General features: G+C 42.0%; 1 protein-coding gene across 3 annotated transcripts in view; it reads left to right on the top strand.

Annotated features, from left to right (window-relative positions):
* TXNDC11 (thioredoxin domain containing 11) overlaps positions 1–16,231 on the top strand; it is a 75,408-nt gene that overhangs the window by 44,988 nt on the left and 14,189 nt on the right. The window contains exons 6-7 of one of the 3 annotated variants that reach the window (XM_073214761.1): positions 10,191–10,303; positions 12,405–12,605. In XM_073214761.1, the coding sequence (XP_073070862.1) occupies positions 10,191–10,303; positions 12,405–12,605 (314 nt within the window). Of the gene's footprint in view, positions 1–10,190; positions 10,304–11,785; positions 11,972–12,404; positions 12,606–16,231 lie in introns of those variants that run through there. The other 2 variants (XM_073214762.1, XM_037020556.2) reach the window with 2 other exon arrangements.

Genomic DNA, 16,231 nt, shown 5'->3' with positions numbered 1-16,231 from the left:
CCACTTGCTCATTTTTGCTGTTGTTTTCCTTGCCCGGGGAGATATGTTCAAGAAGAGATCACTCATGTTTATGTCTAAGAGGTTTTTGCCTATGTTTTTTTCCAAGAGTTTAATGGTTTCGTGACTTACATTCAGGTCTTTGATCCATTTTGAGTTTACCTTTGTATATGGGGTTAGACAATGGTCCAGTTTCATTCTCCTACATGTAGCTGTCCAGTTTTGCCAGCACCATCTGTTGAAGAGACTGTCATTTTGCCATTGTATGTCCATGGCTCCTTTATCAAATATTAATTGACCATATATGTTTGGGTTAATTTCTGGGGTCTCTAATCTGTTCCACTGGTCTGTGGCTCTGTTCTTGTGCCAGTACCAAATTGTCTTGATTACTATGGCTTTGTAGTAGAGCTTGAAGTTGGGGAGTGAGATCCCCCCTACTTTATTCTTCTTTTTCAGGATTGCTTTGGCTATTCGGGGTCTTTGGTGTTTCCATATGAATTTTTGAATTATTTGTTCCAATTCATTGAAGAATGTTGCTGGTAATTTGAGAGGGATTGCATCAAATTTGTATATTGCTTTCGGCAGGATGGCCATTTTGACGATATTAATTCTTCCTAGCCATGAGCATGGGATGAGTTTCCATTTATTAGTGTCCCCTTTAATTTCTCTTAAGAGTGACTTGTAGTTTTCAGAGTATAAGTCTTTCACTTCCTTGGTTAGGTTTATTCCTAGGTATTTTATTCTTTTTGATGCAATGGTGAATGGAATTGTTTTCCTGATTTCTCTTTCTATTGATTCGTTGTTAGTGTATAGGAAAGCTACAGATTTCTGTGTGTTGATTTTGTATCCTGCAACTTTGCTGTATTCCGATATCAGTTCTAGTAGTTTTGGAGTGGAGTCTTTAGGGTTTTTTATGTACGGTATCATATCATCTGCAAATAGTGACAGTTTAACTTCTTCTTTACCAATCTGGATTCCTTGTATTTCTTTGTTTTGTCTGATTGCCGTGGCTAGGACCTCCAGTACTATGTTAAATAACAGTGGGGAGAGTGGGCATCCCTGTCTGGTTCCCGATCTCAGTGGAAATGCTTTCAGCTTCTCGCTGTTCAGTATAATGCTGGCTGTGGGTTTATCATATATGGCCTTTATTATGTTGAGGTACTTGCCCTCTATTCCCATTTTGCTGAGAGTTTTTATCATGAATGGATGTTGAATTTTGTCAAATGCTTTTTCAGCATCTATGGAGATGATCATGTGGTTTTTGTCTTTCTTTTTGTTGATGTGGTGGATGATGTTGATGGATTTTCGAATGTTGTACCATCCTTGCATCCCTGGGATGAACCCCACTTGGTCATGGTGTATGATCCTTTTGATATACTGTTGAATTCTGTTTGCTAATATTTTATTGAGTATTTTTGCATCTACATTCATCAGGGATATTGGTCTGTAATTTTCTTTTTTGGTGGGGTCTTTTCCTGGTTTTGGTATTAGGGTGATGTTGGCTTCATAGAATGAGTTTGGGAGTATTCCCTCTTCTTCTATTTTGTGGAACACTTTAAGGAGAATGGGTATTATGTCTTCTCTGTGTGTCTGATAAAATTCCGAGGTAAATCCGTCCGGCCCCGGGGTTTTGTTCTTGGGTAGTTTTTTGATTACTGTTTCAATTTCTTTGCTTGTAATTTGTTTGTTTAACTTTTGTGTTTCTTCCTTGGTCAGTCTTGGGAGGTTGTATTTTTCTAGGAAGTTGTCCATTTCTTCTAGGTTTTCCAGCTTGTTGGCATATAGGTTTTCATAGTAGTCTTTAATAATTCTTTGTATTTCTGTGGAGTCTGTCGTGATTTTTCCATTCTCATTTCTGATTATGTTGATTTGTGTTGACTCTCTTTTTCTCTTAATAAGTTGGGCTAGAGGCTTATCTATTTTGTTTATTTTCTCAAAGAACCAGCTCTTGGTTTCGTTGATTTTTGCTATTGTTTTATTCTTCTCAATTTTGTTTATTTCTTCTCTGATCTTTATTATGTCCCTCCTTCTGCTGACTTTAGGCCTCATTTGTTCTTCTTTTTCCAGTTTTAATAATTGTGATGTTAGACTATTCATTTGGGATTGTTCTTCCTTCTTCAAGTGTGCCTGGATTGCTATATACTTTCCTCTTAAGACTGCTTTCGCTGCATCCCACAGAAGTTGGGGCTTAGTGTTGTTGTTGTCATTTGTTTCTATATATTCCTTGATCTCTATTTTGATTTGTTCATTGATCCATTGATTATTTAGTAGCATGTTGTTAAGCCTCCATGTGTTTGTGAGCCTTTTTGTTTTCTTTGTAGAATTTATTTCTACTTTCATACCTTTGTGGTCTGAAAAATTGGTTGGTAGAATTTCAATATTGTGGAATTTACTGAGGCTCTTTTTGTGAGCTAGTATGTGGTCTATTCTGGAGAATGTTCCATGTGCACTTGAGAAGAATGTATATCCTGTTGCTTTTGGATGTAAAGTTCTATAGATGTCTATTAGGTCCATCTGTTCTAGTGTGTTGTTCAGTGCCTGTGTGTCTTTACTTATTTTCTGCCCGGTGGATCTATCCTTTGGGGTGAGTGGTGTGTTGAAGTCTCCTACAATGAATGCATTGCAGTCTATTTCCCTCTTTAGTTCTGTTAGTATTTGCTTCACATATGCTGGTGCTCCTGTATTGGGTGCATATATATTTAGAATGGTTATATCCTCTTGTTGGACTAAGCCCTTTATCATTATGTAGTGGCCTTCTTTATCTCTTGTTACTTTCTTTGTTTTGAAGTCTATTTTGTCTGATATTAGTACTGCAACCCCTGCTTTCTTCTCACTGTTGTTTGCCTGAAATATGTTTTTCCATCCCTTGACTTTTAGTCTATGCTTATCTTTGGGTTTAAGGTGAGTTTCTTGTAAGCAGCATATAGATGGGTCTTGCTTTTTTATCCATTCTATTACTCTATGTCTTTTGATTGGTGCATTAAGTCCATTTACATTTAGGGTGACTATTGAAAGATATGTACTTATTGCCATTGCAGGCTTTAGATTCGTGGTTACCAAAGGTTCAAGGTTAGCTTCTTTAGTATCTTACTGCCTAACTTAGCTCGCTTATTGAGCTGTTATATACACTGTCTGGAGAGTCTTTTCTTCTCTCCCTTCTTATTCCTCCTCCTCCATTCTTCATATGTTGTGTGTTTTGTTCTGTGCTCTTTTTAGGGGTGCTCCCATCTAGAGCAGTCCCTGTAGGATGCCCTGTAGAGGTGGTTTGTGGGAAGCAAATTCCCTCAGCTTTTGCTTGTCTGGGAATTGTTTGATCCCACCATCATATTTAAATGATAGTCGTGCTGGATACAGTATCCTTGGTTCAAGGCCCTTCTGTTTCATTGCATTAAGTATATCATGCCATTCTCTTCTGGCCTGTAGGGTTTCTGTTGAGAAGTCTGATGTTAGCCTGATTGGTTTTCCTTTATAGGTGACCTTTTTCTCTCTAGCTGCCTTTAAAACTCTTTCCTTGTCCTTGATCCTTGCCATTTTAATTATTATGTGTCTTGGTGTTGTCCTCCTTGGATCCTTTCTGTTGGGGGTTCTGTATAATTCCATGGTCTGTTCGATTATTTCCTCCCCCAGTTTGGGGAAGTTTTCAGCAATTATTTCTTCAAAGACACTTCTATCCCTTTTCCTCTTTCTTCCTCTTCTGGTATCCCTATAATACGAATGTTTTTCCTTTTGTATTGGTCACATATTTCTCTTAGTGTTGTTTCATTCCTGGAGATCCTTTTATCTCTCTCTCTGTCAGCTTCTATACGTTCCTGTTCTCTGGCTTCTATTCCTTCAATGGCCTCTTGCATCTTATCCATTCTGCTTATAAATCCTTCCAGGGATTGTTTCACTTCTGTGATCTCTTTCCTGACATCTGTGATCTCCTTCCGGACTTCATCCCACTGCTCTTGCATTTTTCTCTGCATCTCATCCCACTGCTCTTGCGTTTTTCTCTGCATCTCATCCCATTGCTCTTGCATTTTTTTCTGCATCTCTGTCAGCATGTTCATGATTTTTATTTTGAATTCTTTTTCAGGAGGACTAGTTAGGTCTGTCTCCTTCTCAGGTGTTGTCTCTGTGATCTTTGTCTGCCTGTAGTTTTGCCTTTTCATGGTGATAGAGATAGTTTGCAGAGCTGGTACAAGTGACCGCTGGAAGAGCTTCCCTTCTTGTTGGTTTGTAGCCTTTTCCTGGGAGAATAGCGACCTCTAGTGGCTTGTGCTGGGCAGCTGTGCGCAGACAGGGCTTCTGCTTCCTGCCCAGTTGCTTTGGGGTTTATCTCCGCTGTTGCTGTGGGCTTGGCCTGGCTGGGGCTGTTCCTCCAAAATGGTGGAGCCCCGTTGGAGGGGGAGCAGCCAGGAGACTATTTATCTCCGTAAGGGGCCTCTGTGCTCCCTGCTGCCCAGGGGGTTAGAGTGCCCAGAGATCCCCAGATTCCCTGCTTCTGGTCTAAGTGACCTGTCCTGCCCCTTTAAGATTTCCAAAAAGCACTCTCCAAACCAAAACAACAACAGCAACAATGAGAGAGGGAACAGAAAGAAAGAGAAGAAAAAAAAAGGAAAAAAAAAGGAAAAAACAAGCAATTTTTTTTTTTTTTTTTTTTTTTGTCCTCAGGTGCCGGTCCCAGGCACCCGCTCACTGGTCCTGCTGCCCTGTCTCCCTAGCACCAGGGTCCCTGTCCTTTCAAGGCTTCCAAAAAGCACCCACCCACCGGTCCCGCAGGGAAGGAACGCTCAATATTCTTTGTCCTCAGGCACTGGTCCCACGCACCCGCTCACCAGTCCCGCCGCCCTGCCTCCCTAGCACCGGGGTCCCTGTCCCTTCAAGGCTTCCAAAAAGCACTCGGCAAAAAGAGAGAAAAAAAAGGGGAAAAATGCGCGATTTCTTCCGTCCTCAGGTGCTGGTCTCAGGCACCCACCCACCGGTCCCACAGGGAAAAATGCGGGATATTCTTTGTCCTCAGGTGCCGGTCCCAGGCACCCGCTCACCAGTCCCGCTGCCCTGCCTCCCTAGCACCGGGGTCCCTGTCCCTTTTAGGCTTCCAAAAAGCACTCGCAGAAAAGAGAAAAAAAAAAGGGGGAAAAACGCGCGATTTCCTCTGTCCTCAAGTGCCGGTCTCAGGCACCCGCCCACCGGTCCCGCAGGGAAAAACGGGGGATATTCTTTGTCCTCAGGCGCCGGTCCCAGCCACCCGCTCACCAGTCCCGCCACCGTGCCTCCCTAGCACTGGGGTCCCCGTCCCTTCAAGGCTTCCAAAAAGCGCTCGCCCAAAAGAGAAAAAAAAAAAAGGGGAAAAACGCGCAACCTCCTCCGTCCTCAGGCACCGGTCTCAGGCACCCGCCCCCAGGTCTCGCAGGGAGAAACGCGGGATATTCTTTGTCCTCCGGCGCCGTTCCCAGGCACCTCCTCACCGGTCCCGCCACCCTGCCTCCCCAGCAACGGGGGCCCATCCCTCTAAGGCTTCCAAAAAGCGCTCGCCAAAAAAAAAACCGCTCCGGTTTCTCTCCACCCGCCGGGAGCCGGGGGGAGGGGCGCTCGGGTCCCGCCGGGCTGGGGCTTGTATCTTACCCCCTTCACAAGGCGCTGGGTTCTTGCAGGTGTGGATGTGGTCTGGATGTTGTCCTGTGTCCTGTGGTCTCTATTTTAGGAAGATTTTTCTTTATTATATTTTCATAGCTCTATGTGTTTTTGGGAGGAGATTTCCACTGCTCTACTCACGCCGCCATCTTGGCTCCGCCCCCTCCATATATTTTATTTTTTATATGCCATTTAAAAAAATATTTTATATTGAGGTACATATAATGCACAAATCTTAGTGTACAGCTTGATGAATTTTGATGTGTATATGCTCATGGCAAATTATTCTTTCAAAATTATTGATCTAATTTCTTACATTATTAAAATAACTTAGATTATTAAATTACTAATTTAAAACCAATTAAAAATCTACCCTTTTCCCTAACAGAAGAAACTCTTCTTATTGTTTCTGGAATGTTTGAGAATTTAAACATCTTGCCTCACTGAGGTAGTTGTTGCCTCTGAGTATGTGTGCTTTACTGTAATACTAAACTGAAGTCTTAATATTAAAAATTGAATTTAAAGCAAATGAGGCCAAGCCAAATAAAGTAGTCTGATAGTAAAATGTTATGCAAAAGACTGAAAACAAAAACCTAGATGCAAACCAGAAAGATGGCAAGTGAGCCAGAGGAATCTGAGTGGAGGCCAGGTTGGAGTTTCAGATCTTCTCGTTCTCTGTGCCCTCCTGGCTGCCGTGGGGTAAATGATGATGAAGGTGTGAGGAAGGCACAAGAAGGTCAGCAGAGACTGTGCTCAGGTGGGACTGGAGTGCAAGGGTGGATCATTTTGTTAGCAGTTGAGACCGTCCCCCCAGCCTCATAAACCATGTCGAGACAGATATGCATGAGTCCTGGAAGTAGACAGGATTTAATGGATCAAAGCATGCAGACAGTCAAAGAGGATGACACTGAGGGGCACAGAGCCAAGAGGGCTGAGCACCTTTTGTAGCCAGCAGCAGACAGGTCGGTCTTCATGCTCTGCTCTCCTTGACCTACATAGTGGCCTGTATGACCAGCTACAGAAACTGCTCAGTAACTATTAGCCCTAGTGTGGAAACTTTAGCAGAGAATGTTCTGGATATGGAGATGAGAAGTGTTATTTTTTTGTGTGTCATTCTTATGCTATAAACTTCCTCTACTAATTCAAGTACTCCTTGTACACAGGAGACTGCAAATTTAAGCTACTGCTTCCAGCAAGTTTTCTACGAAATGTAGAAACTTAAACAGATGTGTGATTTTTGTAAATTTCTCTCTGAGAAAGTTTTAAAATCATGGTATGTTTGGGCATGTTAGAATCTGTTCTGTGCAGGCAGGCTGTCCTTTCTTATTAATGCAGTTAGGCAGATTAGAATGATCCCTTTCAGCTTTTGGGACAGGCTATCACCTCTGACTCCTCTGCACTAATAAACCATGTTGGTGGCTTTGGCAGACCCTAAAGGGCTCTACTACAGGCTGCTTTTCCTTCTTTCCTTCCTATTTTAGCGTTGGCTGTCCACAAAGGCAACCCTCTCCTGAAAGCGCCTTTTGGATCGACCAATTCATAGCCTCTCTTAGGTCCTGTTCTTTCTTCTGACAGCTTTGGGCTCTGAATATGTGTTACACAATTTGTTTAAATTTGAATTTTGATCTAATTTTATACTTGCAGAGAAGCTGCAGAAATAGAGAGCTCCCTAATTTCCTGCCTTCACCTTGCTTCCCCCAGTGCTCGCCTATTATATAACCAGTTCTTCTGGTGCTTTCATCAAAGCTAAGAAATTAACATTGTACAGTATTATTAACTAAACCACAGGCGCATTTGAATTTTGCCAGTGTTTTCACTAATGTCTCTTTTCTGTTCTAGGAACCAATCTGGGGTAATACATTTAAGTATTTTTATAGATGTAAAAATAGATTTTTACATTTAATTGTATTTACATTAAAATGTATTTTTATAAATGTAAAAATACATTTAAGTACTTTTCTCCATAGTCTCCTCCAACCTATGACAATTCCTGTCTTCCCTTGTCTTCTATGACCTTGACACTTTTGAAGAATACCAGTCATTGTTTATTTTGTTGCTCTGATTGTTCCAGTTTTGTCCATAAGGATTATCTTGGGTTGGCTCTCTGTTCTTTGAACAATTCCCCATCCATTTATGAGCACTTCTTTACTTTTGACACAAGATGTTTCAGGCTCACCTTGCACTTTCCTTGCCCCAGCTCTGGAATCAGGCTGTCGTTCTCCAAGGAACCCTGGTTCTTGTTATGGCTTTTAGAGACCAAGATCTAGGTGCTCAGTATGCTCTTAGATATCTGGTGTCATAACTTCCCTGCCCTTTCAGCAGTTAGAGTTAGGATGCGTGTATTTATAGTCAAGCATATTGCATACTTCTGTAGCTCTGTATCTGGGTGTGTGTGTGTGTGTATTAAAAGCCCTAGTTTACTCTAGTTCCGTGTGTGTATGTGTATTAAAAGCCCTAGTTTACTCTAGTTCCGTGTGTGTGTGTGTGTGTGTGTGTGTGTGTGTATTGGAAGCCCTAGTTTACTCTGGTTCCCTCTGGTTCCAGTCTAACACTGCAGAGCTCATTTTAGCCTTCCCTTCTTAATATAGAACTTCTTCCTCCTGCCCTGAGAATCCAGCTTTCATTGTCTTTATTTTTACAGCAGCCAAGATACTGTTTCCATTAAATGGTTCTTTCTCCCCACCGCCTACCACTTCCCTGTGGTTTGGTACACCTGTGATATAGTTAGGTTTATTTGTTAGTGCTTGAATTCCACATTGGGTTCCCCTGAAGCTTGGTTGATTTAATGACTATAGTTTTTGAGTGTGTGAAACATTGCTATGGTTTTAACAGTCCAGTGCAAAAAGGCTACCTCGTCCCAGTTCTCCCATTCCCCCTTGCCACCTGCCCTATAAGTAGCCAACATCTGTCATTTCTGGTGTATTTTTGCTGGGTTTCTTTGGTTTTGTACTGTTTTAAACTCAGCAGGTTTATATTAAAGATTGTCCCACATGACATTTAGGGACAGTCTCTCCAACATCCTCCTCTGCAGCCACTTTCTCTGAAAGAGGATGCTGCTGCTGAAAGGTGGGGCTCTTGATGCACAAATTCTAGCAGAAACTTCCTGTGTTTAGTACTTTGATGTTTTTATATTTCAGCTGCTTGGATATAGCTTGGTAACATTAAAAGTTTAACTGATACCTTATTAATGTCTACAAATCAGAACGTGGATAGAAGAGAATGTATGTTTTTCTGCACCATCTTATTCACTCTCCTTTAATACTGGATATTTTAGTCACACTTTAATCACAAATACTACATTATATGTACTCTTGTGGTAAACAAAGAAAACTTCACACATAAAGTCCCCTTATATCTCCATCTCCTAACACAAAACTACTTTTCCTCTCCTTTCAGATTCTTTATACATTTCTAAACATATGTTCCTGTAAGAGGGGAAAAAACTGTTCTAAAAGTAGGAGGTTTTTTGTTGTCTTTTTTTAACATAAAATGCATACTTTATTTTTCTTCAGTTTGCTTTTTCACTCATGTATCTTAAAAATCTATTTATATTGTATAGATAGCCCTGCCCATTGTTTTAACATCTGCAGAGTATTTCTTGGTAACTGTCCCTGTGTGTGACTCAGCACGCACGTGAATACCAAGAAGGGAGTTCTGGGGCTGTGGGGTATGTCCATGCTTCATTATGATCAGCACAGGAAATGTTCCCCCATCCGCGCTGCCAGTTTACCTTTTCCACCAGCATCGTATCAGCATACTCATTTCTTTACTGGGCATCAATAACCTGTATCTCAAATTTTGGGCAGTTGGAAGGTAAGGGGTGATACTCTGTTTTAATTTGCTTTCCTCTGAAATAGGAGTTTGAGTGTCTTTTCATGTAATAATTAGCCTTTTACATTTCCTTTTTTTGTGATTTTTAACTTCCTTCTTTGCCTACTAATTTGCATGAGTTCTTTGTATATGCTGGATTTATTCATTTACCAGCATTTACCATATGCCCAGGTGCTGTGTGGGTGCTGGGGTCATAGCAATAAACAAGGTTTCAAATTTCAGAGAACTTCAAAGCAAGTTAGATCAAAGAAAATCTAAAAAAAATCAACGAGATTATGGAGATGTTAATAAGTGCTATTAAAAAAAATAGGGTAATGGTAGAGATAGTGCCTGAGGGTAAGGACCCCCAGTTTCCCCTTACAGCTTCACTCTCATCAGAGTATGTGCCCTGAGCGGCAGTGGGCAGGGAAGGCTTCTCAGAGAAAGTGGGGTCGGAGCTGATACCTGAGGGATGAGAAGCAGCCAGCTGCAGAAGTGTCCAGAGAGAACCGTGTGTGCCTGGCCTCCCACGAGAGGGACAGGATAGCTGGAGATGAGGACAGGCACCATGGGAGGACACAGCACAGGTGATTGTCAGACCTCTGTTTCAGGATATTTCTTCAGCCACTCCTCCTTTCCTGACCAGGCAAAGTGACCAAAAAGAGCCTTGCTCTGGGGAATTTGTGCATCGAGACTTGATCATTGGGGTTTGTGATTACTTTAAGGCACAGGCTTTTTCTTTAATAAAGGAAAATTTTCTGTTTCAGATTACCTAGGAACAGTACGATTTGGGGTTATCACAAATAAACATCTTGCGAAACTGGTATCCTTAGTACACTCTGGAAGTGTGTATTTACATAGACATTTCAACACATCACTTGTAAGTATTTTGAAATCACGTTTGTATTAGCACAGTGGTTCTTAATTTTTTTTTTAGTCACAGAATTCTTTTGAGAGTTGGATAAAATCCATGGATCCTCTCTCTAGGAAAGTGCACATGATTTTATATGCAAAGTCCTTGAAGGGCTCTTGACTTTAACATCTAGAAATACTTTGTTTTTATTCCTAGATTTTGAAACAGCCTTGTTAGTTTTCCTTCTTGGATGAAATTGCAGAATTACTGTGCTGGAGAATATTCTCAAAGGTTAAGCTTCCACTGGTACCCTTTGTTCATCTGTGCCATTTATCAGGAGGAGCAACGTGATATATGCTTTTCTCCTTAGCTGATGAAATGGATTTTGAAGTTCTTGTCAAGTCACAGTGAGAAGCTGATGGCTTCTCACCCCACAGAGCCTCAGTTTTCCATTGTCATCTTTGTGCCCTAATGTCATTTGCTTTTTGGTGGGCCAAACCCAACTCAGCTATTTCTGAGCTTCTGACCTGTATCCTGATTCATCCTGTGCTTCTGCTCTATTTATTGTTACTTCCTCAGTCCCATCACTGAGAGAGTATTTTTCTTCAGTATTTTCTGTCTCTGACTTCACTGACAGTGTCAGTGACTTCCAGGTCAAGTGAGGACCAGTGTCCCTGGGCCCAGCATACCCAGTCCTTTAAAGCTGTGCTCCCCTTGGCTCAGCGTGCATGTCCATGTCTGATGCCCTCAGGGGCACCGTTAGGCCTCATGCAGGGGGTGCTGCTTCAGGTGCTGGTCAACCTGGCTGCTGCCTATCTCATAGCCCAGAGGTTGTGCTTTACTTCTTGAGTTTATATTCCAAAAGTCAAAGGTATTTTTGTGTTTTCCAAGTAGAAATGTTTACTGTGGTTGTATATTTTTGGGAACTCGTACCAGTCCACTTTGAGAACTGCTGCTGTAGTTTATCTGCTGCCCACCCACTCTCCTGGTCCCTGTCTCAGCTTCTTTGACTTCATCTGCTTTTGCTGTCTGTCACCCTCCTTCACCCTTCTTTTATGGCATGCTATACAACCAACATATATCATATTTACAGAAAAGTGTACTGAAAAGGAAATAGAAAACAGACAGGAGAAGGTAGGGAGGACAATGAGAATGACACTGTAATCATACTGGGTTTATTGTATTGATTCTGTAGTTTTTGAGGTTGGTTGATTGACTTAGCAACAGAATTACTTTTATCAAATGGAATATTACTGGGATACCAGTATTTAAAAAAATAAAAGCAGTCAACATCTTTGTTGTGGGGCAAATTAAATCTCTGTTTGGTGGGGGTATAAAGTACTTCATTTTGTCAAACCCTCCAAAGCACTTTTTTGGGAGTTTCATTTGACACTCAGTGATTAATATTGGAATTTCAAAAGTACTTTATGTTGACATACTTTGGTTATTAGAGAAAAACAAAGCAAAAGATTCTGTCTCTCTCTCTTCCATTCCATACACATAAAGTGTGATCTGTGGTTTTGTTGTTATAAGCTCCAGGTCACTCATGGATCCACTCAAATATTTGTTGAGTTCCTGCTCTGTGCTGGTCGTTGTTCTAGTCACTGGGGATACAAGTGAGCAGAACAGATACTAACTTCTGCCCTAATGGAGGCTCCGCTCTTGTCCTTATGAGCCAACTTTTCAGAGGCCAAGGTAGAAATCTAGATGATCCTTGAGTGCATGATTTCTGTTCCCTTAGATAGTCATTGATCCATTGATTAAAGACCCAGTAATGTTTAATAGCTCCCCTTGGACAAGATGGTTGAGGTCATTGTTGCCAATAGCAGGCAGGGGGAATTATTTGTTGATAGATGAGTCTGTCTAAAGGGAAAATGATGAATCACATGATATGAAAGTCACCTCTTGAAACTGCTGTTGCTTTTTCCAGTCACTTGTGAGGCAATGCCCTATCTGGGGAAGCAGAGCCAGGCTTTAGCTGCACAAACGGGGGCAGGCCATGTCGCTGCTCTGAGCCTCATTTTCCTCAGCAGGGATGTTGGGGGTTGACTGGGACCTCCTGAGGACACTGCTGGTGTGATTTGGTCCTGCCCTGCCTGTTACCCTCTTGTGTATGTGTCCTTCACAGGTCTTTCCAAGGGAGGTCATCAGCTACACAGCTGAGAACATCTATAAGTGGGCCTTAGAGAACCGAGAGATGCTCCTTCGATGGCTGCGGCCACATGGTGGCAAGAGTCTTCTACTGAATAATGAACTGAAGAAAGGACCAGCACTTTTTTTATTTATACCTTTTAATCCCTTAGCTGAAAGTCATCCCTTAATAGATGAGGTAAGTGATAATGTTAAAAAAAAAAAAGGTGCCTCATAAAGAGCAGGAGAACTTCATAAACTTGGCCTCCTCTCATCCCATGTTCAGAGAGTAATTCCCACTAGTAGCTGAGCAGCTGCCGAGAATGGCAGCTGCGTTTCTGTGGCATTACTCCTTGCCCTACGACGGGCAGGAGAGCCTGTGCCTGGGAGAGGATCTGCTCTAGCCTCTCTGGCCACGTTTGCTGACAGCTGCCCCAGATGGGGTGAGTCGAAGGGGACAGGTAAGCCAAACTGTGTCTCTCGAGAAGGACCAGGTGTCCCTTTCCCTCAGTAGCTGGTGTCTGGCAGTGGGACAGAGGAAATGGGCAGCAACACAGGTAGGACTCAGTGTGGCCTCAGAGATGCCATTGCCCTGTGGCTTCCACCCTGGCCATCCTCAGCCCAGGAGATAGGAGCCACAGTGTGACACTGGGATCCTTTGTTTTTCTACGCCTTCCCATCGCACAGATAACCAGGACTGTTTCCAGAGATGACTGCTGGCAGGAGTTAGGCAGCCCTCCTGCGTTTTCTGCTGCATCTGGTGTACTCTGTGTGTGAGTTTATTTTATACACGGATCGTTTGGAGGCACTTAGAGCAATAACAATCAGCAGAGAGTGCCTGCGATTGCTAAATTGAATTTACTGGGGTTTTTATTTTTTCCTTCCCTCAAGGATCCCTTAATTGGCCAAAACCAATTTCAGACCGTCAGTGTACCACTGGCCGGGGCTAAGCAGATTCTGCCTCCTCCCAAGTCCCTCCACGTGAGCCTGATGGTCTGCCTGGAGGGAGCTCTGCCTGGAGGGAGCGGGGAGGCAGGACTCTTGCCCAGCCAGACCCCTCTCTTTGCTAGCCTCTCTGCGCATTATTATCCCTGCTGAGACATTTGAATAAATGCTGCTGCTCTAGCTGAGAGGAAGAAGGAAGGAGAGAGATGTGAAATAGCTTTGTTTCTTCTCTGATTAGGGAGGGCTTGAAGTAATAAGACTTAATTTCTTTACAAAACCTTCACTACACAGATATTTTATGAACTAAGACGTTCTTCCAAGTTGCTAGGCTTTTACTGCATCTAATATTAGGAGCCCTAAAGCTCTGTATGGAAAGGTGGGATTTTCAGCCAAGGTTGAAATGGTTGTGGATTTTTAAGTTTTAATAGTTTCCTTCTGGAGATTCTCTCTTGTCTGGTTTGGGCATGTCAGGGTCCTGGGTGAGTGGTGTTTGGACTGGAGCCCAGTTCCTCTGTTCAGGGGGTCATGCTTAGAACTGGACACCTAATACCTCCATCTATGGTGAGGCCTTTTTACCGTGGATTTGCCTGTGGCTTATCGTGTCCCCACAAGATGAATGGTTTTTCTTAACCTCAGCATATGATTGAAGTTGCTGAAAACCGGATAGTGTCTTCAGTATTGTAGGTTACTTAGCTAAGTAAAGTGTTCTGTGCAGTACATTTCCCTCTTTATTTCAGGTCAGCTTAGCAAATGTTTATTGGGCACTGTGCCATGGAGTCATGGGGGAGAAAGATGGAGAAGACACAGCCTTGGTCTCCATCTTGGAGGCTTGTCTGGTAGGGGACCAGGAGCCTGCTTATTATTCAAGGTAGAGGAAGGTCAGCCCCAGGCCCTGGTAAGCAAAGGCATGGTTATCTTGTTCAGACTCAGGTACCTCTGATGAAAGAAAATGGAAGGATGCATTTACAGTGCAAACATTTGAAGTTATTTGTCAAATAACATTTTCCTTATTAGTTCACATGAAATATGACATCATGGTAATTCACATACAGGATACAACTGGAGTTGGATTTGCAAAACTGAAAACTATTATGTAAAACTGAAAACTGGTTCAATTTATAGGAGAAAAATAAGAATTCCTCACTCTTCAAGATCAATACTCTATACAACACATTTTCTTAAATTAAAAATACCCTTTACACTGCTGTTTCATGAGAGATATTAAGAATGAAAGAGGTTAAGAAAGAAGACCTTTTTTTTTTTTTTTTTTTGAGAGGGCATCTCATGTTTATTGATCAAATGGTTGTTAACAACAATAAAATTCAGTATAGGGGGGTCAGTGCTCAATGTACAATCATTAATCCATCTCAAGCCTAATTCTCGTCAGTCTCCAATCTTCTGAAGCATAACGAACAAGTTCTTACATGGTGAACGAATTCTTACATAGTGAATAAATTCTTACATGGTGAACAGTACAAGGGCATTCACCACAGAAACTTTCGGTTTTGATCACGCATTATGACCTATAAACAATCAGGTCAAATATGAATATTCATTTGATTTTTGTACTTGATTTATATGTTGATCCCACATTTCTCCCTCTATTATTATTATTATTTTTATTTTTAATAAAATGCTGAAGTGGTAGGTAGATGCAAGATAAAGGTAGAAAACATAGTTTAGTGCTGTAAGAGGGCAAATGTAGATAAGAAAGAAGACCTTTTAAGGAATTCTGCCATCCTTAATATAACCCTACTTGGACTTTTTTTGTAAAAGACTATAATAAATACTTGAATTTTTGTAGAATTTTGGGGACGGGGAGGGGTGTGGGTGAGAGTGGTAATCTACTGTGTCTTTGAATGTAAAGCAATGCCAAGATGAGACCAGTGGGCAGCTAGGCTCTTTATGGATTATATAGGCTCGACCTTATTAGTATAATGGGCTGTCAGAGCCTTCTCCACAAAGGGCTGGGATGTTTCTGTGTGGGGGAAGAAAACAAAACACTGGTTTGTCATCTGAAGTGGTCTTTTTTATGCCCAAGAACTGTTCAATTAATTTTCTTATACAAATGTATATGTCATGAAGTAATTCTATAAATACCATGTTATAAAATTAAGGTTTTTTGTAATTAGAAAAGCACTTATTAAGTGGGTTTACACACATACTTTAGTGAAACAGAACCCTGAGTGACTTAACACCTTTTAGCTAACTGGCAGGATTTGATCCACATTGGTGTTTAATTTTACTTTAGAGAGTGAATGCCTTTGGATTGTAGTAACTTGTCTTTCTCTTGAAACTGGGTGTGGTAGGTGGTGAAAAATATTCAGCTTGGGAATGGAAGAATCTTGGAATGAAATGTTAATCTAATTGGCCTAATGCTGATCAGAGGGTAAAGCAGTTAATCTCTGAGAAGTGCGAGTGTGTACATTACCTTGAAATGCCTTTTATTCACCAGGTGTTCATTGAGCATTTGCTATGTGCTGGGCTCTGTGCCAGGCTCTGGGGCTATCAGGGTAAATCAAACGTGGTCCCTACCTGTGAGGATCCATAAGCTTGTAGGGAAGAGGGGCATTTTAACAGACACTGTGAGACTTTCTCCAGAGGGCTTCGGGGACCCTGATGATGCAGAACCTGATTCTACCTGGGGTGAGGGTGGGGTTAGCTTTAGTGAACAGTATAGAGGGACAGTATAGAGGTTCATCAGATGGAGGAGGTCCTGGTCAGGACTCAAAAGGTGTGACATTGTGAGAGAGCTTGGCCTGGTCTAAAGAGGATGGGGTGACATTGGAAAGACCAACTCAGGCCAGACTGGGTTAGATTTCAGCCTCCAGATAATAGGGAGCCATTGAATGTCACCTGACAGAGGAGTCTCCTGCTTAG

Source organism: Manis javanica, chromosome 10 (assembly GCF_040802235.1).
Source record: "Manis javanica isolate MJ-LG chromosome 10, MJ_LKY, whole genome shotgun sequence".
Taxonomy (NCBI): Eukaryota; Metazoa; Chordata; class Mammalia; order Pholidota; family Manidae; genus Manis; species Manis javanica.
This window is presented reverse-complemented; position numbering and strand designations above follow the sequence as displayed.